Below are 27187 nucleotides of genomic sequence, written 5' to 3' on the forward strand. Positions count from 1 at the left end.
GACAACCCCTATACATATTATTGTAACGTGCATTACTGTTGGATGTATAAAAGCAGGTGCAGCTGTTTTTCATTTAGTTGGAATAGGATTGAGTGAACTTGTGAGATACATATGATAATGGCGTCAAAAAGGAATGTGAAAAGCGTGAGATTTGGCGACCCCGGTTTTGAAGAAATATTGGTGCATTGGGCAGCTGAATGTGATGATCTGCCTTCTGAAGAAAGTGATGTGTTTGGAAACCGATAAGTTAGCAATGGTGTCCTACATTTGGGATTTATTCATTCAGCAATGCAAAACCTGCGTCATACCTGATACTAATGTAACTGATTGATGAACAACTCGTTGGGTTTAGAGGTAGATGCACATTCGTTCAATATATGCCAAGTAAACCGGTAAAATATGGACTTCAAATATTTTGGATGCGTGAATTTACGTCTGGTTATGCTTTGGATGGTTTAGTTTATGTTGGTCGCCAGCCCGGAGAACCTCCACATAAAAACCTGGGGCTTGATGTAGTACAAACTCTTGTGCGTGGCATTCATAATTCTGGTCGCAATCTCACGATAGACAATTTCTTCACTAGTGTTCCGCTAGCAACTGATCTGTTGGATAAAAATATTACTGTTGTGGGTACACTACGTCAGAATAAGCGTGACATTCCGAAAGAAATGAAACCCTCAAAAGATCGTGTGGTCTACTCTTCATTGTTTTGTTTTCAAAATAACGTATCCATGGTAAGTTACGCACGTAAAAAGAGCAATTACGTAATTTTACTAAGCACCATGCAGCACGACGCATCTATCAATGATGACGCTAAGAGGAAGCCTGAAATCATCTCTTATTATAATAAAACAAAGGGCGGTGTTGACATCGTGGATCAAATGGTGTCGACATACACGTGCAAGGGGCAAAGTAAACGATGGCCCATGACATTTTTCTTCAACATCATTGATGTTGCAGCACTCAATGCATATATAGTCTTTACGAAGGAACATCCAAACTACAACATAGGAGTGACTCACAAACGCAGAATGTTTTTGAAAGATTTAGCGTAGGAACTAGTGATACCACATATGCAGAGAAGATCTACTAACCCTAATCTACGGCGTACTGTACGGGAGTGTATGAGCAGATTTATTGATATATGTGGTCCGCCAGCCGCTCATACAAGTGCAACAATTAAGAGCAATAGATGGTCAGTATGTCCCGCAAGTATTGATCATAGCATAGTATTAGAATGTGCACTAAATGCTTGTCTAATCCCTAAAAACAATAAACAATAATGTTTTTTTAACAATAATGTTCACATTCATATTTAACCTCACGTTTGTAACGTACATAAATAAATAAAGTTTTACTTCAATAACTTTGTTTCTGTTCTGACTACACGTGATTTTATATAACGGGTCTCAGAAGCCCGGATTATGTAAATGACGATATATTATTGGTTAAATATCCTAAGGATAACAGCCTACGTCACAAATTGTTGAGAAAAACTGTAACACTTTTAGCAAACACTAAATTGGGGGAAATCGTACTACAAGACATACTTGCCGGCAACCTAAACGTGGACCACGAAACTAAGAATTCGGAAGTGACATTAGAAAGCAAAGTATTTAACGTGAATTCAAACTTAACATCAGAACAAAGGAGAAAATTAAATGAACTTTTATTAGAATATACCGATGTATTCGCCACCGACAATTACGAGCTAAGTCAAACACACCTCGCAGAACATGAAATCGAAACCGGAGATGCGAAACCGACTCGACAAGCTCCATATCGCGTGTCCCATAAAGAAAGAGAGATCATAAGAGAACAAATTAACGAAATGTTAAGAGCACGTATAATTCGGAAATCCTACAGTGCATGGGCTTCACCCGTAGTACTAGTTAAGAAAAAAGATGATGATTTTGCGTTGATTATCGCAAAGTAAATCAAGTTGCGAAACTCGATTCATACCCTTTGCCGGTAATAGATGACCTACAGTCATGCCTTGAGAACGCGCACTATTTTTCGGCACTGGATTGTTTCGCGGGATATTTGCAAATTAAAGTTAAGGAGTCTGATAAACACAAAACCGCATTCATTACACCGGAAGGACTGCACGAATTCAACGTGCTACCATTTGGATTAAATTCGAGCCCTGCAACATTTCAACGCTGCATGGACCAGGTATTGGGGGGCCTGAAATGGAGCTCTTGTATCGTGTATTTAGATGATGTAATCGTCAAAGGAAATTCCTTCGACGAACACTGCCAAAATTTAAAAGAAATTATAACGCCGTTACGTACCGGAATCAACAAAAAAAAAATTTTTGACCAAGATGGTTTTCCCTTAACCCTTCCGTGCCAACCCAAAAAAATGAAAACACCGCCGAACCTCAACTAGCACAGTGAAGACGGGGAGGTTCGTTAATTTATATCTGGCGCCACGTAATTTATTACAGCGATGTCCATCAATTACGAAATGTAGATGTTCAGGAATAGGAATAGGCACACAAGGATCACATGTACAAAATTTCTATAAAACACCTGATATTACAAAAAAATAATTTGGTTTATTAAAAACAAAAATTGAATTGTAGAAAGAAATTGAATAATAAAAAAAATGAAGATTCGAAAATATAAACTAAAGTATTATAACTTATAACTCAAATTTAAATAAACGGGAAACCCACTGTTTTGGGAGACGTTAAAATTAACTTTAAAATGAAAATAAAAAAAACTGTAGAAAATATTCGGTAATAAAAAAAATTCAACAAAAGGAAATTGAAACAAATTGATCCCGATACGTTTTGTATAAAGTACAAGCTTGTCTTTTGAAACGTAGTAAAACCAAAAAAATTCGACGAGAAAAAAAAATAAAAAAAATCACCCCAAAATTTAGATTTTACCCTTACAATCTGCAATAATTTATTTGCAAGGTAAGTAAAATTTTTAAATGTTTATAGTAAATTCTCAAATGTAAGTATTATTAACTTTTTTTTTATAGCGATTCAACACATTAATGAACACAAAATAACTTTACATATACGTTCTGACCTTGATACGGGTAAGATTCTTCTTTATGCAGCGATTCCTCTGGAGAGGGAAAGTATTCGGAGTTGGCAGAGGGGAGGCACTCCACCATACAATTATATTATTTGATTTTTTTTTTCTTTTGGAATGGAAAAATCCCAACGTAAAAATCCAAAGAAACTATTCCCGGAATAATAATATCCCAAAATAGGAGGCCTAAAAATTAGTAAAAGGACGATACAAAAAATTAAAAAAGAAGGAGAAAGAGAAGAAAGAAAAAGAATTGTTAAATTATTAAGTTAAACAATTTTTTTTTTTTTTTTTTTTGGAATTATCAAATATTATAAGTATTGATTGTGTCTGAATAAATGATTGAATGATTAAATTTCTATAAAATTACTATCACATACCTCAGATGTTAAAGGCCTCGCACGTGTGAAAAGTAAATCGACTCAAAACGCAAAATAGCCGGGTTAACCGTAAGAAAGAACTTAAACTTGTTCTCAAATAAATTGTCGATGTGATGATCCCGATTAATTCGGATGCGTTAAATCAAATTATGACCAAATGAATCACTCAAAATGTCAACCAAAACGCCTACACAACGACGCTACACGTTGAGTCTCGTGCCACCAAAAAGAGTGAGACTTCCTCTTCGAAAACCTAAATCCAATTTCGAAAAAAAAAAAACTCGACCTGCGCGCAATAACTTTTCCGTATGAAATTTAAAATAAGTAAAGAATTAAGAAAATGACATCTATTAAAGAGAAGGCGAAATATAAGAAAAGAATAGAAAGAAAAGAAAATTTATAATGATAATTCCGTACAAATGAAGGAATAATAGGAAGGGAAAAAAGGATCTCCAGATTCTGTCGCTTAAAAAAATTACAATATAAAAAAAAATTTACAAGTAACATAAATACAAAACATTGGAATAAATTAGACTGTAACAATACTCCCCTTTCCCACAATAAGAAATTTTCCCAAAATTTCTTGAAACAAAAGAGGAATGGGTAAGGATCATTGAACCTGAGGATCATCGCTAACAATTTTTAAATGGTTTATATTCCAATGCCCATTTAATTCCGTTCCATTCATATTCTCTAATACGGCCCTATAAATTTCGTCAGCATTTTCGCTGCGATCCCTTTATTTCCGTCCGAGATTGCAAAGTTTTTTCGCCACACTATCGTACCGGGAGTTAACGTCATTGACCGTCGTCTTAGATTATAATGGTTTTCCGCGCGTCGCGATGCTAACAATAATCGCTCGTGTATTTCTTTATATAATTGTCCAAATTCGCGTTTCCGAACCTGATTATACCTCTTTGTCAGTGTTTCCCCTTTACCGCCGTAAAAATTACCATCAATGATCATTTCCCGACCATAGTTTACAAAGTAAGGAGAATATCCGGTAGTCTCATGGTTAGATGTACGTAATGCGCACACTACCTTCGGAAGAAAAAGATCCCACCTGCGGTGGTTATCATTCACATAAGCAACTAGCATTGTTTTAATGGTCCGGTTGACTCTTTCGGTCGGATTAGACTGCGCGTGGTAAAAAGGAGTGAACTTACTTCGAACATTGTACGATTTCAACAGTTTTTCATACGCATTTGACCTAAATTGTACTCCGTTATCCGACAAGATTACCGCCGGGACTCCGTATGTTAAGAAGATTCCTTCTTCCATACAACGAACGACCGCCGAAGCAGTAGCCTTTCTCAAGGGGAAACAAACCGGAAACTTACTGAATATATCCAGGACGACCAGGATATAAGTATAACCTCGAGAACTTCGCGGTAAAGGTCCAATTAAGTCCGCACTAATATATTGCCATGGTTTACAAGTCATTACATGACTTCATTAACCCTATAGGACCCTTCTGTTCTGGCTTTGTTTGTTGACAAATTTTGCAATTCTTAACGTATCTACACACATCGGTTCGCATTTTTGGCCAATAATAGCGTTGAGCCAATCTACTTAAAGTCTTATAATTCCCTAAATTACCTCCACTTTCTGCCCTATCATGCATCTTTATCAATAGTTCTAATCTATCGTTTTTTGATACAACTATTTTCCACTCATTATCATTTGACAATCCTGGATATTTAGGAGTAACCCTTTTGTACAATATGTTATTTTCCATGCGATAACAAGGATATTTATTAGGACGATTAGCGACATTCTCTTTTAAATTTTCTAACCACGGATCTTCTCTTTTCGTACCTACAACTACTTCATCTATCTCTACTTTAACCGATCGCGATAACGCATCCGGCACTACATTATCTTTGCCTTTCCGATGTTCTACGATAAAGTTGTATTGTTGTAACCTAACTGCCCATCTAGCTAATCTACCTGACGGTGATTTAAGGTTGTGTAACCATTTTAAAGAATAATGATCTGTTATAACTTTAAACTGAGTATGCTCTATATATGGCCTAAGTTTTTCTACGGCCCACAAGACAGCTAGGCATTCTTTCTCAGTAACACTGTATTTTCTTTCCTGATTGGTTAGTGCTCGACTTAGATAACAAATAACTGATTCACCTGAAAGTCCCTCTTGTGTTAAGATTGCTCCGATTCCGTAATCCGACGCGTCAGTTTGTATAACAAATTCTTTTGTGAAATCCGGTCTCGCTAATATCGGTGCCGTTACTAAACATTCCCGGATTTTTAACCACGCACGATCACATTCGTCCGACCACTCTATACCCTTATTGTTTTTCTTTAATAACGACGTAATTGGAGACATGACCGAGGAGAAGTTTGGTACAAACCGTCGGTACCATGACGCCATTCCTACCAGCCGCCTAACTTCTTTTACTTTTTTAGGGACAGGTATCTCCAAAATTGCTCTAACCTTATCGGGATCTACATGTAATCCGTCTCGATCTACCACATAACCTAAATATCGCAATGATTCCCGAAAAATTTTACATTTCTCCCGATTTAGGGTGAGACCCGCCAATTTTAACCGCTTAAATACCTCCTCTAAAATTTCAAAATGTTTTTCTACTGTTCCAGATATTATAATTATATCGTCTAAATAAACAAACACGAATGGCTCCAAATCTCCCCCAATAACGTTATCTATAAAGCGTTGCCATGTAGCCGGGGCATTAGATAACCCAAAAGGCATTCTATTAAATTGATATAACCCCCTATTAGGTACGGTGAAAGCTGTATATGGTTTACTAGTTTCAACCATCGGGATCTGCCAATAAGCTGATTTAATATCTATTGACGATAAATATTGTGCATCTCGAAGTCTATCTAGTATCCATGATACTTGTGGTAAGGCGTAAGCATCTGCGCGTGTAACTCTATTTAATTGCCGGTAATCAACGCAAAATCTGTAACTGCCATCAGGTTTTGGCACTAAAAGAATGGGAGATGCCCACGGACTATTTGACCTCTCTACTATTCCTAACGATAACATTTCGTCAAGTTCGCGATCAACTATTTTTTGTACGGCTGGCGATATGGGATAATATCTTTGTTTAATCGGGGAAATGTCCGGACTTATCCTAATATGATGTTCAACCAGATCAGCTCGCCCTAACCTGCTATCGTCCGATCCCGCAAATACTTTATCTAGGAGAGCAGTCAACCTAGCTCTATCACCGTGACTGAGTTCAGCTTCCGATTGTATTGCGCTAACGGTTATTTCAGGTGGCATAGACGAAAATGACCATTCACCTCTGCGTAAATCGGGGACTATTCCCATTTCTTTCCAAAAATCTATCCCCAAAATTAATGTGTGTTTAACCTCCGGAACTAATAATACTTCAATTATCTTATGACGACCTTCTACTGTTATCGGCACGTTCATCATCCCTACTACCTGACATCTTTCACTATTCGCTACGGTACAATGCGAATTTGTTTTCGTTATCGGAAACCCGAATCGTTTTAGAATGCGGATACCATTTTCTCCCGCGACTGTTCTATTTGCTCCCGAGTCTAATAATCCCGCTATCTTAATTCCTAAAATACTAATTTGTAAATAAGGACGTTCGTCATCCCTTGCACACGCGAAGACATAGTCTAATATCGCTACGATCGGCTTTTCATTGGACAGGTTTTGACACCGACCTAACGTCTCACCTCTTGTCCGTTTCCCGAACATCGAACGCAATTTCGTGTAATGACTCCGGGTGCCCCACACTTATAACAGTGAATACGTTTTTGAGCACGACATTTATTCGCCATATGTCCCGCAATTCCGCAATTCCAACACTTATATGCATTTCCTACTCGATTTTGACGACTTCCGCCCGCGACTTCGGTAGCCGCTGTTGCAACCTCTACGTTTGCGTATGCCAAATCTGGCTCTAAGGTTTTATTTGCTCGCGTCGGTGCAACATAATCATTGACGGACGACTTAGTCGTTTCCAATTTACGCCCCAACTGTAATAATTGCTCAACCGAAACGATATCAATCAACGCAAGTTGACGTTGGAACGAAGGAGTTAAATGTTTAACGATAGTTCGCAGTTGGGTGTCTTCGCGAACTTTCGCATTCATACGTGAAAATAAATTTTTCATAATCGAAACATAAATCCCGATACTTTCGTTAGGTCCCTGAGTTCGGTGTCTAATTTCATCGAATAATTTTTCGTCATAGTCCGCGGGTTGAAATTCAAATCGCAGACCCTCTACCAATTCTTCCCAACTGGAAAAATTTTCGCGATTTGCCCGATACCATATTAACGCCTTGTCAGTAAACAAGTCAACCGCCGACGTAAAAAGATTCATTTTAGAAATCCCTCGCGCTACTCTCAACTCATTTACGCGCTCTAAAAATGCTCCTAACGAAATTCTACCATCTCCGGAAAATGTAAGCCCCCATTTCATCACAGGTACGACGAGAAAAAAAAATAAAAAAAATCACCCCAAAATTTAGATTTTACCCTTACAATCTGCAATAATTTATTTGCAAGGTAAGTAAAATTTTTAAATGTTTATAGTAAATTCTCAAATGTAAGTATTATTAACTTTTTTTTTATAGCGATTCAACACATTAATGAACACAAAATAACTTTACATATACGTTCTGACCTTGATACGGGTAAGATTCTTCTTTATGCAGCGATTCCTCTGGAGAGGGAAAGTATTCGGAGTTGGCAGAGGGGAGGCACTCCACCATACAATTATATTATTTGATTTTTTTTTTCTTTTGGAATGGAAAAATCCCAACGTAAAAATCCAAAGAAACTATTCCCGGAATAATAATATCCCAAAATAGGAGGCCTAAAAATTAGTAAAAGGACGATACAAAAAATTAAAAAAGAAGGAGAAAGAGAAGAAAGAAAAAGAATTGTTAAATTATTAAGTTAAACAATTTTTTTTTTTTTTTGGAATTATCAAATATTATAAGTATTGATTGTGTCTGAATAAATGATTGAATGATTAAATTTCTATAAAATTACTATCACATACCTCAGATGTTAAAGGCCTCGCACGTGTGAAAAGTAAATCGACTCAAAACGCAAAATAGCCGGGTTAACCGTAAGAAAGAACTTAAACTTGTTCTCAAATAAATTGTCGATGTGATGATCCCGATTAATTCGGATGCGTTAAATCAAATTATGACCAAATGAATCACTCAAAATGTCAACCAAAACGCCTACACAACGACGCTACACGTTGAGTCTCGTGCCACCAAAAAGAGTGAGACTTCCTCTTCGAAAACCTAAATCCAATTTCGAAAAAAAAAAAACTCGACCTGCGCGCAATAACTTTTCCGTATGAAATTTAAAATAAGTAAAGAATTAAGAAAATGACATCTATTAAAGAGAAGGCGAAATATAAGAAAAGAATAGAAAGAAAAGAAAATTTATAATGAAAATTCCGTACAAATGAAGGAATAATAGGAAGGGAAAAAAGGATCTCCAGATTCTGTCGCTTAAAAAAATTACAATATAAAAAAAAATTTACAAGTAACATAAATACAAAACATTGGAATAAATTAGACTGTAACAAAATCTTACAAAGGTTTAGAGAAGCTAATTGGAAGCTAAAACCAACCAAATGCTCTTTCGGATTCGAACAGGTCAAAGTTCTAGGACACATTGTTAATCAACACAGAATATCCCCAGATCCAGACAAGATGAGAGTCGTTGTGGAGTTTCCCGAACCACGAAAAGTTAAGGACGTACAATCATTCATCGGCTTAGCCAATTTTTATAGAAAATTCATAAACAACTTTGCGGATATCGCCAGACCATTCACACAATTAACAAGAAAGGACATCAAATTTAAATGGATACAAGTAGAACAGAACGCATTAAGATATATTATATATATATTTATAATTATATTTATATATAATATATATTTTAGAATAATTTATTGGTTAAGTATTCTAGGGTTAATAAAGTTTATAGTTATTTGTTTCCCGAATTTTGTTGTTTTCTTCCTTCCCTTACCGAATCCCTGAATCTCCGACTGTAATCCCCAAAAGCTACTTGGAGGCGAAAGAGTTCCTTAACTCTCTAAACCTAAGAGCGAGTCCGCTAACATCCCGAACATCTAAAAGGGCACCAAGACCCCTTTCCTAGGACCAAACCAGGAAGGGACGTCACAAGACTTAATAGTTTCCGTGTTGAGGGGGGTTTTAGATAGGTGTGGTGTCTTCGTTACGTTAGAGTTAGGTGTCAGTCGTTTTGTTGTGGGTTCTATTTACTGTCAATACAGCGAACCAATCGAACGGTATTTTGCTCTGTTGGATAGAGTCTTAGGTGTGTGTGTGAATGAAAGGGTTTTGATAGGGATGGATGCAAACGCACGCACGTCGTGTTTGCGTTAAGGCTTGGTTCTAGTAGTGAAAGTGTGACAGATTACAGAATGGATGTTAGTCGAATGGATTGGGGTAAGTTTGAAGACCTTCTTCGGAGGGAATTCGACCCCCCAATCAGTGGCAGATATGATGGAAGCTAGTAGTGTGGATGATGTGGTCGGGAGGATAAACGAGGAAGTGATAACCTTAGCAGAAAAGGTGGTGAAAAGGAGAGTGAGAGGAAAAAGAAGTGTTAGGTGGTGGACAAAAGAGTTATAGTGTGAAAGAAGGTCAGTTAGGAGCATGCGCAGGGAGATTCAGAGGGCGAAAAGGATGGGAAAGTGCGAGATGTTCGTTAGGAGAATGAATGGGGAGTATAGATCCAGAGTGAATGAGTACAAAAGGAAAATATTTATTGCGAAAAAGGAGAGTTGGGAGAAATTTGTTGAAAGGAATAGTAATAAAAATAGGATGGGAGAGGTGTTTGGAAGTATGGAAGTTAAGGGAAGAAGTCATGTCCGTCGGTTTGCTTCACTTGTTCAATAAATGTCTGGTTGGACGAAGATTCCCCTCAGTGTGGAAGTGTGCTAGAGATGTGTTACTTGTAAACGAGGGCAAGGACATTCCCTCCTCCCCCAAGGGTTATCCTCTTGTCTCATTGTTACCGGTCTTCAGTAAGGTCCTTGAAAAGCTAACTTGGGCGCAGATACATAGCGGTAGGTATGGACTGCGTACAGCAGTTCAGGTTTAAGAAGGGGGTAGGTGCGGACGATGCCTTAGCATCGGTGGGGGAGTGTGTTAGAAGTTGTTTAGATAAATATGTTGTGGGTGTGTTTGTGGATATCGAGGGGGCCTTCGATGTTTTAAAGTGGTCGGTTATTCTGCGCAGGTTGAGAATGGCTGGGATTGAAAGGAATGTGTATGAGGTTGTGTGTGATTATTTTAGAGACAGAAGGGTTCAGCTAAGTTCAGGTGCAGGGTGTGTGGATAGCTGTATGAGGAAGGGGTTTCCCCAAGGCTCAGTATTGGGGCCTCGCTTCGGGAATGTAGTGTTGGATGAATTGTTGTCTATGGAGTGGGACGGCGTAGAGGTGATAGCCTACGCCGACGACATCGTCTTTTTAATAAAAGGTAACATCAGAGCGGAAGTTGAGAGACTGGGGTGTGTGACTATGAATAACTTGAGTGACTGGCTGGGAGTGAATGAGCTGACAGTATCAAAGCAGAAGACAAAGGTGGTCGTCCTTAAGGGTCTCCTGCAAAGGGTCCCCATAATCAAATTGGAGGGGGAGAATCTTGTAAATGCCGCCGTGGTTAAGTATTTGGGGGTAATGTGGAACAATAGGGGTACCTTTTTGCAGCACATTGACTACCTAAAAGTCAAGGCACGGTTCTCTATGGTTGTGCGCCTCAACGGCTGCGATGGAGGTATACATATCCTTCTGGTGCAGGAGGGGTGAATTCCGGGCCCCCCTGGCCCTACCTATCGGTAAGTATATCCTGAACAAGTCAAGAAGCAAAATTAAAAAGGAATTGATCAAGGCAATTGTGAGGGCATGGCAGGAGAGTTGGGAGGGAAATGAGAGGGGCAGGGATACTTATCTTTTCTTCCAGAATGTAAGGACCGAGTTCCCGCCTTGGTATAGATTGGGTCTCCATCTGGGGTTCGCAGTGACGGGCCACGGTCCAATGCGAGCCCGCCTGAGAAGTCTGGGATTGGAGAACAGCGATCGATGTACCTGCGGAGAGATCGAGAATGTGCTACATATGTTGAGTACCTGTCCAAAATATACAGGTTACTGTGACCGATTTTTGGAGATTGTGGGCTTACGTTCGTTCGCTTAGGTCCGTCTTTCCGCAATTCTATTCCGGAATGAGGGTGAGTTTGATTCTTTTAAAGTTTTCGTCGACTCTATTTTTGCCGACAGAAGAGTGAAGTAATCCTACTTCGTGTCGCGCAACATCTAATTGTAAGTTAACATCTAAGTGTACTTACTTTTGATTTGATTCCACCTGTTTCCTCGTGATTCCTGTTGTCTCCGTACTATCCTTGTGTTTCTTTGTATTTCTTGTGATAGTTATAAATTCCAGTCTTGGTACCTGAAACAAAAGAAAGTTAGATCAAATTGGATCAGTATTTTTACCTGAAAAGTACAGAAACAGCATACCTGTAAGAAAGAGAGAAGCGATATTAAGTAACTGTTACAAGAGCTTGATGGATGCCTTAGGCACCAGTGTGTATGACTTTTACCCTTTATTCCCTTGTCCTTTTAGATTCCTTTTGACTCCTGTTTGGTTCCTTACGTTTCCGGGATTCATTTAAATTATTAGATGTCTTAACGGCATACTCCGTTGTCCTTAAATGTTTATCAGTGTCAAGGGTCGTGAGTAACTATAAACGCTCGGCGACGGGGGTAAGTGACTTGACCCCTAAATTTCCGGTCGGGGGTGGAACGACCACCTACCGGATTGGAGCCTGAGAGGCCGTAAAGGCACGAGGATCATCTGGGGTCGTGTGGAAGGGCCGGCTCATTAAAGTACGCGGTGGGGTGGAAAGGCTCCGATGCAGCATGGGCCACGAGAGGCTGTAAAGGCACGGCGGCCACCTGGGAATCGGTGGGGTGTTTTTGTTTGTTGTGTTGTGTACGCGTTTTGTCGCTGGATGGTGGGATTGACCTTGCCTCCACGTGGCTAGGGATGGAAACCCTTCCTCGTTCGCGGAGAAGGGGCTAAATGGGTCGAACAAATGTGTGTGTGAATGCGCAGCCATGGGCTAAGCCTAGGTGCTGGATGATTGTGAGAGAAAATGTTGTGTGTGTGTGTCCCTACCTACCAACCACGCCTGGTGGTTCTCGCATGGCAAGTTAGTCATGTATTATGGCTATGCGAGAGCCTTCAGCCGGTCCCAAGTCCGAATAAAGTGAGAGAGGTGGGGTGGCGACCATCTGCTACCCAGGTAGGGACTACCTCAGTCCCCCCTCGTGGACGGGGTTAAGTCCACCGCCGTGTGGTAGCCGTGCGGTGCGACCCGTGTCGCCTAGAAGGGTGTGCTGATGGTTGAGTGAAGCTGGGAGCTGCGGCACCAGTGGACCAACACACCACTTTGCCCCTGGAATGGGCTAGACGAGAGGCGCGAGATTTAGGGCCGGTTCGCGTCAAGCGGCCAGTGGAGTGAGGAAGGAGAGTGGGAAGGAGAAGGAGGGAGAGGAAGCTGGAAGAAGTGTGGGAGCAGGAGAGGAGGGGTATGCTTTTGCTAGGAGAGGAAGTGTACAAAGGTCTCCGCCGAAGGTGATACAGTTGGTGGGGAGGATGGAAGAGGCGGTGAGACCGGTAGCTGCGAGTTACGAAGAGGAAGGTGCTGTGCCGAGGAACGGATCTGCATCTATGCCGTCTGAAACAGAAAGGAGTTTCTTATAAATGATCCGGCGAAGCTATCAAAGAACACAAGAATTAACATCCTATAAAGATTTAATAAAGTAGAAGAACTGTTCCAAGAAACGGTTATTGAAAGTGAAATAAAGAAAAGATTAATTGAAGAATTAAAAATGAAACTAAGCTTACCTGCGGTGGTGGCGGCTCCGTTCTATGCCAGGGTACTGCGGCATGCGGGGCTCTGTCGCGGTGGACCTCCTTTACCTAGCTACTCGTGGGACTTTCATGGAACAGAGTAACAAAAAAAAAATAGAACAGGTAGATGTAACTCCAAGCGCATCAAGGCAGAAATCGCCTTCAACTAGCGAAAGCGCAGAGGACATTACACTGTCCCCCGCTTCCTCCAGTGCCAGCAGCGTCTTAACGTCTGCGACCATCGAACTCCAGGAGAGCATTGAGAAGCTCCAAGTCAAAGAGAAAAAAGTTAAGTGGTGCAGCACGGAAAAGGCTCAAGTGGCTGCTCAAACAAGGGCTGACTCTCGAGGAAGCCGAGAGCGGCTGGTGGTGCAGGCCGAGTTTCGGGCGGTATTCTTGGATCGAGTGCGCGGGTTCGCGTTGATGTGCGGGCAACAGCAACCGAGAAAGACAGGAAGATTTTAATAAAGCCGGTTGAGGGGTCCGATGTGGCCAGCAGCGCGGTCGTCCAGGAGGAGATGATCAAAATCCTGCGGAACGAGTTAAAGAATGTGAATGTTAGTGGGATGAGAAGAACGAAAAACCCATATATCCTCCTGGAGGCGGCTGATGGGGCTGAGGTTAACAAAATCCTCAGCTGCAAAAAAATAGGGGAGGTTGGCTTCAAAGTGGAGAGGCCACGGGAACTCGCACCGACTGTACAAATCTACGATGTGCCGGTGGATCTGGGGGATGAAGCGTTGAAGGAGGACCTGTATAACAGGAACCTTGAGGAGAAGGGAGTTGTTCACGGGGACTTTATGAGGGATGTTCGGGTGGTCACCCGCATAGAGAAGAAGGAAGGTGTGAGTGCTGTGATTATGGAAACGCCGGCCATCATCTGGCGACAGCTGATGGACCTCCAGCGCGTGTACATAAGCCGAAGACTGTGCAGGGTTGTCGACTACGTTCAGGTGACGCGTTACTATAGTGTCTGGACTTTGGGCACATCGCGCGCGCGTGCACGGGAGAGGAAACCTGCAGACACTGTGAGGGCACAGCGAAAAAGACTGACGCGAAAGACGAACCGGCGCGGTGTAAGTTATGCTCGATCAGGGGACGGCCGAGCGATCACCCCACTTTAACTTCTAACAGATGCCCGGAGTTCGATAGGCAGATCAGGTTGCGTCGTGATAACACTGCCTACGTTCAATCTTAAAGTGTTGCAACTGAGTAGTATAGAAATGAGAGTTGGCGACCAGGAGCATGCTCCTGATGACGTACGCTCCAATATTATAAGATAGGGAAAGTGACCAACCTAAATCTGGGAGGCAAAAAAAGTAACTAGATTTAGGTTGGTATTAGAAAAGTTACTAGATCTTGTGACTTTTATAGCGCCACCTAGTGGCTGGTAGTGGAACTAAACCCAAGAGATTTCTGTACGCGGAAACGCCACCTGACAGTGGAACTCGCATGTTTCGGTGGGTGGATAGAGTTCTGTACGGCACGCGACCACCTAGCGGTGGACAGTTGGACGGGGGGGGGTGTTGCCTGATGAGCGATAAATTTAAAAAAAATTCATGCGACGTCACGGTAAAAGAGAATAAAGATACAATTATTTTGGTAGTATTCAAATATTTTATTGAGCGATAAATGGCGCGCGTACAGCTCGACCACCACTACTTCCTTTCGACGTTCTGACCACGCCCTGTGAAATAAGATATTCTTACCAACAATATATCCCTTTACTGCAGATATGTAGATGATATTTTATTAATCTATAACGGTTCAGATGCCGGTATTATAGTACTACATAATCTTCTTAATAACCCGGGCAATCTAGAATATACTATTGAAAGGGAGAAGGATGATAAATTAAAGTTTCTGGACATCACTCTGATTAATAACCTAGCGAAGAATAGGATTGATTTCAAAATTTATAACAAATTCATCACAACCGACACGATTATCCCCAAAAACTCTTATAACGACATAAAACACAAAGAAGCTGCATTCCGTTTTCTGCTTAACAGATTGACCAACACACCTCTTTCGCTACACAACTTTGCGGAAGAAATAAATAAATAAATAATAAACGGTTACGGGGTAGACTTTGTCCAAAACCTATATAATAAGATACAGAATAGGAACACAATACAAATGATTTATCCACACTATAAAGAGAAACAGAAATGTATCTCAGTGAACTATAATGAATCATTTGATATTATTCGAGGGAAGTTAAGAGAGTTTAATATAGACATCGTTTACAGGAATAATCTGAAACCAAAAAACAGTTTAATCAATTGCAAACACAGGATAAAGAAGGAGCAAAAAAGCGGTGTTTATAAAATAAGCTGTGCGACCATGTATACATAGGTCAGACAGGGCGAAGTATAAGAACTGGGTTGAATGAGCGACTGAACGACAACCCTTCAGTTTACAAACACACCAACAACAACGGACATACAATGCACGAAGACTCAGTACAATTACTACATAATCTTAAAAAATCGAAGAAACTGGATATGTATACTGGGGATTTATAAACATAAAAACAGAGAAGAACCCTTGATGAATGATCTCACAGATGTAAATTTTTTTCATATTTTTACACACCTAAATCACCTGAAATAATTTAATACATGTAATTAATTAATCAAACATTTTACCGCGCAAGGGTTAGTTTCCAACTTCATAGCAGTTAAAACGTCATTTGACATTAGTTCCGTTCATATATTTAATGTCATTCCGTAGTACAAATAGCGGTTTGTATTGTTTCTTGACTGTTTTTCGAAGACTAATTACATTTGACGCTGTAAATAATTTGTTCCCGTTTTCAAAAAGATACTCGCTTTGGAGAATCCGCAGATTGTTTTTTGGTTTTTGAAGAAACACATGTTTGAACATAATCTCAAAAAAACGACATTCGAAGTCCGGCTGATAAGCTTCGAAACCCGGTAGTCGAGAACTATTATTAATAAAATAATTTTCTTCAGCACACTTAAGTGTGTTTAATTATTTAAATGTCAAAACTATTACAGTTTCAACAATTATGAATAATTAATAATGTATGGTCATTGGTAACCAGCCATCAACTTTTTGGAAGGTTTTTAACACTTCCGGTGTTAAATTTTTTTTTTTAATATTTTGGAAATTGTGGGTTGTGTAATTTGTGTATTCGGGTAAATATTATAGAACAGTGTACAAACTTTGCTATTTAATATTGTGATAATTTTAACATTCTCTTAGTTCACCGAGAGGACATAACCTAGAAATTGTGACAGAAAGATTTTTTGTTGGTGAAAATCTTATTTTAAACCGTTTTGTTTACTTCCAAAAGTATCAATTATTATAGTTCAGCTCCTAAAGCACATTTTTCATCCATCTTTTGAGGTTTTAACGTTATTTTGAGGAAGAAATCCTTGATTTAAATTTGAATTTTTCTAACTTTACTCATTGTTGAAATTTGGCGTGTACTCCAATGTATGTCTGAAAACAAGAAAAGACAACGTTGAATACGAAGTTTTATTACGTTTCATAAAGGAATAAGGGAGAAATCAACGAAAAAAGAATTTAATTTTGAAGGTTAATTCCGAGAAAAATCAAGAGATGACGCTAGTTTCGAAGCAAGAATTTTGAATTTTGAAAAGGGCGCGAAGCTAAGAGCCAATCAGAAACGAGGAAAAAACAGTTGGAGTGCCGGGGTATATAAGGAGATCGCGAACAGGGAGTGAGAGAGTCGTCGTCGGACCAGCGTCGAATCCACGTCGTCAGATAGAAGAAATTTTGAATCTCAAGAGATAACCTCAAAAATTTAAGATAATTTTTTTAAAGTCAAATCAACTTACGATATTAAAATAAAAAGAGAATCATCCTACAACCTATTCCGAGAACTACTGATACTTCTTAGAGATCATCCAAGACCCTATTTCCGAAGAACAAACAGTTCAATTTCCCGTAAGAAGAATCCTGTAGACAATCCAGAAAATTAGTTAGTGCCCCGAACACAAGAGACAATCCATAATCCAGATACCACATTCAACTCCAATCCTTTCTTTTTCACAGTGAGTCGGATGATAATTTTATTTTATTTTTAACATAACCTACAAAAAGAAAAATCAAAGAACAACTCCCAAGAGTTTCCTATAATTTTGATCAATACTTACTTGTGGGTAAAGATTTATTAGTTTCCTTGAATAACGTTCATTTATTTAATTCTATTTTTCTTCAACGAGTTTGATGACAACTTAAGACGTCGGCCATTTGTTATTTTCAAAGAACGGTTCTAACGAGTTTTATCCTACTCTCTCTCTCTCTCAAATAATAAACGGGTTCTCTCTAATATCGATATTTCAGTCGATAACCGCAGTTATCTATTTTATTTAAAAATTTATCTCTCGTAAATAAGCATTGTTATTAAAGTAAATTTAGGAAAACCATTTTTTTTTGTTACTCATAAAACGAGTTAATTTGATTTTGTGTTTAATTAAATGAATTTTTTGTCGAACCTGATTAATTTTCTTTTGAACCTGAACTTGCCCGAAACCCTGAGTTTTTAATAAGAGTCTCTTAAAATTAAAGAAACCCAAATTTATAGTTTAATAACTTGTGTAAAAACACAATTAAAATCACCACAATTATTTGGCGACCAAAACGTGGGGCAGTTCAAAAAAGAAAAGAGAGAGTAAAAACGAGAGGTAGAAAGATAAAGAGAGAGAGAAAACTTAGCGAAAATTTTTATTATAAAAAATACGGTTCTTATTTTGGTAACTAATTTAAGCAAAAACATAAAACAGATCAGTAAAAGAGTTTTATAAAAGAACAATTCTCGTACGAAATTATTTATTTTAATAAACAAAAACATCATGTCTGAAGAAAGAGTAACACGAGGAAGAACTTTAGCGAAGGAAAAGACCAGAGATAGAGGTACAAGCGAGGAAACCTCGATAATAGTAGCCACCACTTCTTCGGGGGATAGAAAAGGAAAAAGTGAAGACCGAATCTTAATGGAATTTCTTAAACAAATGCAAGAAAATGTTAATGAAAATCAAAGAAAAAATAAAGAAAGAGCTGCTCAGGATAAAAAAGAAATGATGGATAATTTTAATGAAAAAGCAGAGGAAAGACAACGTATAGCTGAAGAAAGAGCAGAACAAAAAGCAGATGAAAGACAACGTATAGCTGAAGAAAGAGCAGAACAAAGAACAGAGCAAAATAAAAGAGAAATAATAGAATTATTAAAAAACAACCAACAACTAACAGACGAGAAATTAAACGAATATAAAAGTGAAGTAAACCATAAAATTGAAGAAACTAAACTAGAATTACAGAACAGTTTAAAGAGCTTATATGAAAATCAAGTTGGAATTGACGAAAAGATCAAAAAGATAGAAGAAAACCAAAATTGTACCGAGGCAAAGTTTGAAAGTCTCAACGAACTAAATTTCAAATTAAATAGAGACATTAATGAAATACAAACCAAAGTCCAAAAAGTAGACATACAACAAGAGAATATAAGTAAGGAATTAGTCGAGATAAAAGAACAAATTAGTTTACATCAAGATAAAATTCATAAAATAGAATATTATACGACCAGTTTAGAGGGAAAAATTGACAATGAAACCACTAATTTAAAAAGTTCACTTGAAAATTATAAAGGAGAAGAAAAACTTAAATTGGAATTACTGGAAAATGAACTTAAAAAATTAAAAAGAGTGGGAATAAATATCAATAATATTGACCAGAATAAAATCAATCCTTACTTAAAACCTGAAATGTGGCCCCGATTTAAAGGTAGTTCAGATAAACTTCAACCAATGACATACTTAAACAACATTATTAGACTGAAGAAATTTCTGATCCCAAAATTATACTAAATTTGATCCGATTGACGTTCAAGAAAAATGTAACAGTTTAGAAGATTTCCAGAGAGAATTTGTTAATCAATATTGCAGTAGAAGTCAGCAGGATAGAGTTAAAGTACGACTGTTGATTGGGAAATACCGAGAAAATTATGGAAGTAGGGAAAACTACGCATGTGACACGTTTAATCGCTGTAAATTTGTAGAAAGATTAGACGAATCGACAATCACCAAATTTATTAAACCATTTTGTACTATCAGATAACCAATTACTCGTATGTCAGAACATAACGAAAATGACACAACTCATGGAAATTTTAAGACGATTGGATGACTTTAGTGAACAGCAAAGAAGGAAAAATAATATTTACAATAAACCTAAGTTAAGAAACGAAAACCACTATCCTAATCAACACGGAAATGGAAACAACAATAATAAAACTACTAACCTAAATAACAACAACCAAAACAATTACCATAACTACAACAATTACAACAAGAATAATTACAGAAATCACAATAACGAAAATAATTATAACTATAACTATAAAAATGAAAATCATAATGGAAATGGAAATAATTTTTCCAGAGGAAACAGAGATAATGAACATTATAACCGTAATTATCAACCAAATACATATAGACCACAAAATTATCCACGACTTGGATTTCAACCACGAGGACAGACAAATTTTAATCAGGGAAGGAATTCATTTGGACCAGATGAACGTACTCCAAATAATACTAATATAAACGTGATAAACACTCGCAGACAAGAAGATGATCGCTGGAATAAAGAAGAGATGACCATTGCAGAGATACATGACCACGGTCAAAATGAAAAAAAAAACGTCAAATTAACTAATGAACTACAAACAATTTTAAAAGAACCCGATAATAAGATTCTATGTATTAACCAATTTAATTTAAACAACCCTAAGAAATTTTACGATAATCCACATAATTTTTTAAATTTTCCTGATGAAGAGGAAATCTTATATAATTTAATTCCAAAAATTGAAATACGAATTCGAAATTTAACCATAAAAGCAATTATCGGCACAGCAGCAGAAATTTCACTAATAAATAAAGACATGGCATCGAAAATAGAAAATTTAGAAAACATTTTAGAAAAAATTAAGAAGATCGATTTAATAACGGCTGTTTGAATTCTTATAATTTTTATTACTTAGTTTTAGTTTTCAATTCGAATTTTCCTTTTCGTTCATAATTTCGTTCTTTTGTATGTTGTCTTTGTATTCATGTTACGCGTGCGTCTTGTCAAAAACCTGTATATTTGTAAAAATACCTGTATCGAGTCAGTCAGTCGATTAAAAGTCTTGAAAAGAGCGTGAATTTCGTCGTTTTATTGAATACATCAAGTTATAAGTTTTGTTGAGTTTCGAGTGAAAAAAGAGGACATTTTCGTTTAATTCGATAAGTATAAAACTTTCAATTTTTGAATTATTCTAAACAACGGCAAAAAAGAAGAAAATGGGACAGATAGGAGAGAAAATTTTTGTTAATGTAATCATCAAAGATAAAGCTTATTTAATGGAATTTTACATATTTGAAGGAATGACACACGATTGTTTAATAGGGATAGATAACATCAAAAGAAACGACATGATCTTAAATTTTGAAGAAAATTATTTAGAAATAAAAGGGAATAAAATGGAATTTGATTCAATCGTAGCAACAGAAATTTTAGTAATTGAGGAAAAGTTGAAAGAAGAAAAAAAGGAAATAGAACGAGGTTTCGAGAAAGAAAAGAAATATGAGTTAATAAGTGATAATAAAAGGATTAATTATATAAATAAAAGTGAATTATATGAAAACGAATTCGATGAAAATGATTATTATGATATTAAAAATGAGTATTATGAGGAAAATGAAGTAAAAGGTAAAAATAAAATAAAAAGTGAAATTATTACTGAAGAAAATAAAGTTGAGCACATAGAAAAGTTAATAAAAGAGTTAGAATTGGAAGATGAATGTAAAGAGAATTTGAAAGAAATGCTACTAAGAGATTCTATAATCTACAATGAAGAAATAACGTTTGCCAAAGGTTATGAACACAAGATTTTGATAGAAGATGAAACACCTTTGAAAAGTAATAGTTATCCCATACCATTCCATTATCGTGAACAAGTAACTTACGAAATAAACAAATTAATCGACCAACAGATTATCGATAGATCAACATCATATTTTATAAGTCCGATCGTTATAGTAAAGAAATCAGACAATAGCCTTCGAATTTGTCTTGATGCCAGAGAAATTAACAAGCGTATAAAACCAGGGTTTGAAACACCACAAACTATAGACATCCTGACTGCTAAATGTGGAAAAAGCAAAATTTATACAAAAATCGACTTAAAATCAGCTTTTTGGTTAATCAAACTAGAAGAAGAATCTAAGAAATTTTGTGCTTTCAACATAAATGGAAACATTTATCAATTTAAAGTCGCACCTTTTGGGTTAAAATGTAGTCCATCGGCATTAATAAGGTTCCTACATAGAATTTTAAACGAATTTGAGAGTTTTTGCATACATTATTTCGATGACATATTGATATTTTCCGAGACCATTGAAGAACATATGATACATTTACAAATTATATTGTCTACCTTAGCTGAAAACGGTATGAAAGTGAATATCCAAAAATCAAAATTTTTTCAAAAAGAAGTCAAATATTTAGGCCATTTAATCAACGAACAAGGAATAAAATTAGACCCAGAAGGAGTAAAACAAATCCAAAATTTTCCGAGACCAAAAAAGATAAGAGATGAGAGGTTTCTTAGGACTTTTAAATTACTATCATCGATTTATTCCTAAATATGCCGAGAAAATTTTACCTCTACTTCGTTTATTGAAGAAAAATGTAGTTTCGAGATGGGCGGACTGACAGGTAACTACACATTAGAAACAGGACTCTGTAACCAACGGAAAACGGAAGAAGGCATAGTGCTTCATTATTGTACCGCGGCGCCGCGACCTTCAATCTAGAAGGGGTACCAAACGCGGGTTGAATACAGAATTGTAGATCAGAATTCCCCTAAATGACAATCAGCTGAATGATTCAGCGAAATGAAAATATGCGCAATGAAATTAAGTGACTGTATTGTAAAGTATTTGAATGCTAAAGTTGCCAGTACAAGGAACAAATACAGTGTACATAGTGAAATGAATCGGTTATTAATATGTGTTGAACGAAAATTAAAGTTTGAACGTAAGTACTCATAGAATTCACATTAAAAATAGAAAATTTTACGTTAACAATATGCAAGGAAATTGTTAAATTTTTTTTTTTTTTTTTAACAAGGAAGTAAACATAATTTCACCAATGGTCGAACTAAAGTGGTAGTTGAAGTCTTTATGGTAGCTACGCGTACCTAACCATCCTTTCCAGGATGAAGCTCAGTTATTCTTGCTAGAAGCCATTTCGAAGGGGGCAATCGCTCGTCCTTAACTAGTACCAAATCTCCAATAGCCGGTAAGTTTTTTCCCTTGAACCATTTAGTTGAGTTTTGTACAGATTGAAGATAGAAATCTTTCCACCTCTTCCAGAATTCCTCAACCAAACGTCGGAGATGTTGATATCGAGTGAGGCGGGATACCTTTTCATCCAGAAGAGACGGCTCAGGCACTACGGAAATGGGATGATGTTATTACATCGTAGTTACTCGGATCATCTGAAACAGCACAAAGTGGTCTCGAATTTAAAATAGCCTTAATCTCAATTAGAACAGTTGTAAATTCTTCGTAGGTTAGTAGAGTGGAGCCGACAACTTTTCTAAGATGGTTTTTCACGGATCGGACCCCAGCCTCCCACTTTCCACCAAAATGAGGTGCTGCAGGTGGGTTGAATTTCCACCCAGTTCCATCATTGCTTAATAAGTCGACAACCCCTTTCCAGTCCTTGGAAGCCGCGGAGAACAACGATCTCAATTCTCGATCCGCGCCGACGAGGTTGGTTCCGCAATCGCTGTATAAACACTGGCATAATCCACGGCGTTCAGTAAAACGCTTATAGGCTGCCATGAATCCAGCGGTCGAATAGTCAGTAGCCACCTCCAAGTGGATTGCCGAGGTGGCTAAACAAACAAACAGTATTAAATAGCTCTTATAAGATTTACAACCTCGTCCGCGAAATGTTGTCAATAAAAAGGGACCAGCATAGTCGACTCCTGTATGCAAAAACGGCCTCGATGGAATTACGCGTGCGGGCAGTAGCTGTCCCATCAATTGTTGGCTGGTCTCGGCTCGGAGTCTCACGCAAACGATACATTGTTGGATGAATGATCGTACCGGAATCCGTCCTCCAACTATCCAAAACCGTCGCCTTATGTAGGACAAAGTGAGCTGAGTACCACCATGAAAAGTCCTCCGATGATGTGAATCGATGATTAATGTTGTCAGATGAGAAGTCTTTGGAATTATCATCGGATGCTTCTCGTCCCAATCAAGAGAAGCGAATCGGAGGCGTCCAGTAATTCTCAGGATGTCATTACCATCAATAAACGGGGTGAGTCGAAATAAAGGGCTTGATTTGGATATCGGTTTTCCGGCCTTAAGATCATGAATTTCCTGTTGAAATTGAATTCGTTGTTCCTCGCGAACCCAAAACAAAAGAGCAAAATCAATCTCAGCAGGAGAAAGCGAGCCTGAAACAGAGTCTCTTTTAAATTTATTAACAAATCGAAAACACCAAGCAGTTATTCGTAAAAATTTGATTAAAGATGAGTATTTGGTTTTCAAACCCCAGTTCGAAACGGCACCAACATGAGCAGTCACTCTGGAACGTCTTTCATTATCAGCGTCTGGTGAAGAAGAAGGTCGTAGAGAAGGCCAGCGGGTGGACGATTGGGAGAGCCAAGAAGGTCCGCGCCACCAGAGGGAGTTGTCCTGAAGTTGTAAAGCAGGAACTCCACGGGAAACCAAGTCGGCGGGGTTGTCCTTGGTTGAAACGTGAGACCAGCGGGCCTCGGGCAAGTCCTGGAACGCACGAACTGAAGCATCAGCGAATCCGTGGATCTCTACGGAATTGGTATTATTATGAGTACCAATCCAACGCGGAACGCGAATAGCAGGGACATTGTAAAAGTCTTTTAAAAAGGAGATCCAATTTTTAGTTAGATCAGAAGGGAACTCCTCGTCCCAATCGAGACCAAGGATCCAGAGTTCTTGCATGAAGATCTTCGCGGTGATTATAAATGGCGATAATAAACCGAGGGGATCATACAAACGCGCGATGAAGGAAAGGACCGACCGTTTGGTAAGTCTATTCAAAGTTTCACTCGCTTGACTCAACACGAACAAAAATTCATCAGTTTCATTGTTCCAGATCAATCCCAAAGCCCTTGGGGCATCATCCCCTCTTAAATCTACTGTTACGGTATGAGAAACATCGCTTGGGGAAAGCTGTACGAGAACGTCTGGATGGTTCGACATCCACTTCCGAGCATGAAAGCAGCCCGCCATAACAATCGTTTGTACTTGAGATATGACTTTCTGGGCTTCAGAAACACTATCAGCACCTGACAAAATATCGTCGACGTAGGTATCCTTCAGAAGAATCGCTGCACCATTTGGTTGATCACTGGAATGTTGCTGTGCTAACAGACGAAGACAACGAATAGCCAAAAACGGAGCGCAATTTAAACCGTAAGTGACTGTGGTCAATTCGTAAGTTTTTATTTCTTCCGAAGGGCTATCTCGCCAAACTATTCGTTGGTAATGTAAATCATCGGAATGGATCTTAATTTGGCGATACATCTTTTCCAGATCACAAGCAAATACGATTCTATGTCTTCGCCAACGAAGAAGAACATCGACCAACTCGGTCTGCAACTTGGGTCCAATGTGCAAACAATCATTCAGTGTAATACCGTTAGAAGTTTGAGCTGATCCATTAAAAACTACTCTTAATTTCGTGGTTGTACTTGACTCGCGAATAACACCGTGGTGAGGTAAGTAATAATTCGGAATATTTGCATTCGTTGATATGGGGATCATGTGTCCAAGCGAAACATACTCATTCATAAATTCGTGATACGAAGCTGAAAGGTTTTCATTTTTCAGAAATCGGTGTTCCAAACGATAAAAGGAGCTCACTGCGAGATCATAAGAACTTCCGAGTGTTGATGGGGATTTTTTGAAAGGTAACCGCACCATGAAACGACCGTTAACTTCGCGAGAATATGTCCGAAGGAAGTGATTTTCGCAATCACGTTCATCTGATGATAATCGGTGTTCAGGAAGGGAATCGTCTTCTTGTTTCCAGAATCTTTGAATAGTCTCAATCAGAGCTCGGTCAACTGAACATTGAAACCCGTAAACAGTGTTGTTAGTTGCAGCCGGACAATCGATCGCTCCAAAAAGAATCCAGCCAATAGAAGTTTCTTGTGCAACCATGAGATTGTTATTGAATTTTTTAATTTGATTTAAAAGAATCTTGGAATAAAACTATACCCCAAGGATTAGGTCGATTCGTTTATCGCACTCAAAATCTGGATCGGCTAAAGGAAGATTCTTCACCTGAACTGGTAAGTTATTTGACAATCGCTTTGGAAGATAAGTTGTTAGTTTTGGTAACAGCAATGTTTCTTCAAGAAATGAAATTGAAGGATTCAATCGAGACACTAATTTAATGGAAACAAGTCCGTTTGAAGTACATGTGCGTTTTGAGCCAACTCCATTAATAGGAACACAAGCTGCACGTCTAGGAAGGTGTAACTGTTGAGCCAGTGATTCACTGATAAACGACACTTCCGACCTTTGGTCAATCAATGCGCGGACTGTAAAGGATTCATCATGGAGAGACAAAACTTGTATTAAAGCAGTAGCTAGTAAAACCGGAGTGTTTATGTGAAGCGAATGTACTGTATGACTTGTTGAAGGCAAATTTGATGTGTTAGTAGCAAGAGGTTTCGATATAACTGTTGAAGGTTTGTTTAATTTTTCTGGAGGAAGTTCGTGTAAAACTGTATGATGTTGATCTTGGCAGATTCTGCACCTTTTTTCGCTTTTACAAGTTGTAATGGAATGAAAGCCAAGACAATTATAACAAAGTTTCTTCCTTATGACGAATTCGGATCGTTGTTTTGGATTTTTTGAGAGAAAATTTTGGCATCGGGACAAGTAATGTGGATTGTTACACAACGCACAACGAGAAGTGTAAGGTGAGGCATTATGCGATTTGACATGAAAATTTTTCGAATTTTTTAGTCCAATATTGATATTTGTAGGTTTTTTGCTAGAATTTTTCTCGATAGCCTCGAGAGTTAATACACGCGACGAAAGGAACTCAAGTAATTCGCTGTACTTAGAGGGATTTCGATGATCGCCAACGGACTTTTCCCAATCCTTCATGGAATCTTGATCGAGTTTCTTGACAACCAAATAAACCAGTAGGGGGTCCCAGTGCTTGATATCACAACCCAAGGACTCTAAAGCTGCTAAAGCTTCTTCGATTTCAGCGATGAGGCGACTTAGTTCTGATGCGGATTCGTTTTTGATATTTTTTGTGTTAAATAAACGTGCCACCTGAGTATCGACTAAAATTCGAAGATTTTCGTAGCGATGGACAAGCAACTTCCAGGCTCTATCAAAATTATTGTTAGTAATTGAAAGATTTTTAACTAATTGAGCTGGTTCATCCACCAAACTCATTTTTAGATACTGGAACTTTTCTACCCCGGAAAGATTTGGATTCTTGGAGACCATTGTAACAAATAAATCGCGAAACTGAGCCCATTCCGCGTAAGCTCCGTTAAAAACAGGCAAGCTAATACGAGGCAATTGACGAGGTTGCAACGTTGTACTGGTGTCAGTCGAGACCTTGGCCGGTGGAGGAGATGGAGATGCAGGGGTTTCTAGCTCTCAGAGGAACTCGAAGATAGCTCCTTTAGCTTCGATATAAGCTTCTTCACATGAAGTGAAAACATCCTCTTTGAAATAAACCGTTTC

The 27187-nt window shown here is 38.2% G+C and overlaps 3 protein-coding genes across 3 annotated transcripts; 1 reads left to right on the top strand and 2 right to left on the bottom strand.

Annotated features, from left to right (window-relative positions):
• The first annotated feature begins 18220 nt into the window (after positions 1–18220).
• LOC139431304 (uncharacterized protein PF3D7_1120000-like) lies at positions 18221–19231 on the top strand. Its single transcript, XM_071198952.1, has one exon. It carries the CDS (start codon positions 18221–18223, stop codon positions 19229–19231), a length of 1011 nt encoding a protein of 336 aa, XP_071055053.1.
• Positions 19232–22858: 3627 nt separating this feature from the next.
• LOC139431306 (uncharacterized) lies at positions 22859–23260 on the bottom strand. The gene has a single exon (XM_071198953.1). The coding sequence runs from the start codon at positions 23258–23260 to the stop codon at positions 22859–22861; it is 402 nt and encodes a 133-aa protein (XP_071055054.1).
• Positions 23261–25684: 2424 nt separating this feature from the next.
• On the bottom strand, positions 25685–26944 carry LOC139431307 (uncharacterized). The gene has a single exon (XM_071198954.1). It carries the CDS (start codon positions 26942–26944, stop codon positions 25685–25687), a length of 1260 nt encoding a protein of 419 aa, XP_071055055.1.
• Between the last annotated feature and the right edge of the window lie 243 nt (positions 26945–27187).

This window comes from Onthophagus taurus, chromosome 8 (genome assembly GCF_036711975.1).
Source record: "Onthophagus taurus isolate NC chromosome 8, IU_Otau_3.0, whole genome shotgun sequence".
NCBI lineage: Eukaryota > Metazoa > Arthropoda > Insecta > Coleoptera > Scarabaeidae > Onthophagus > Onthophagus taurus.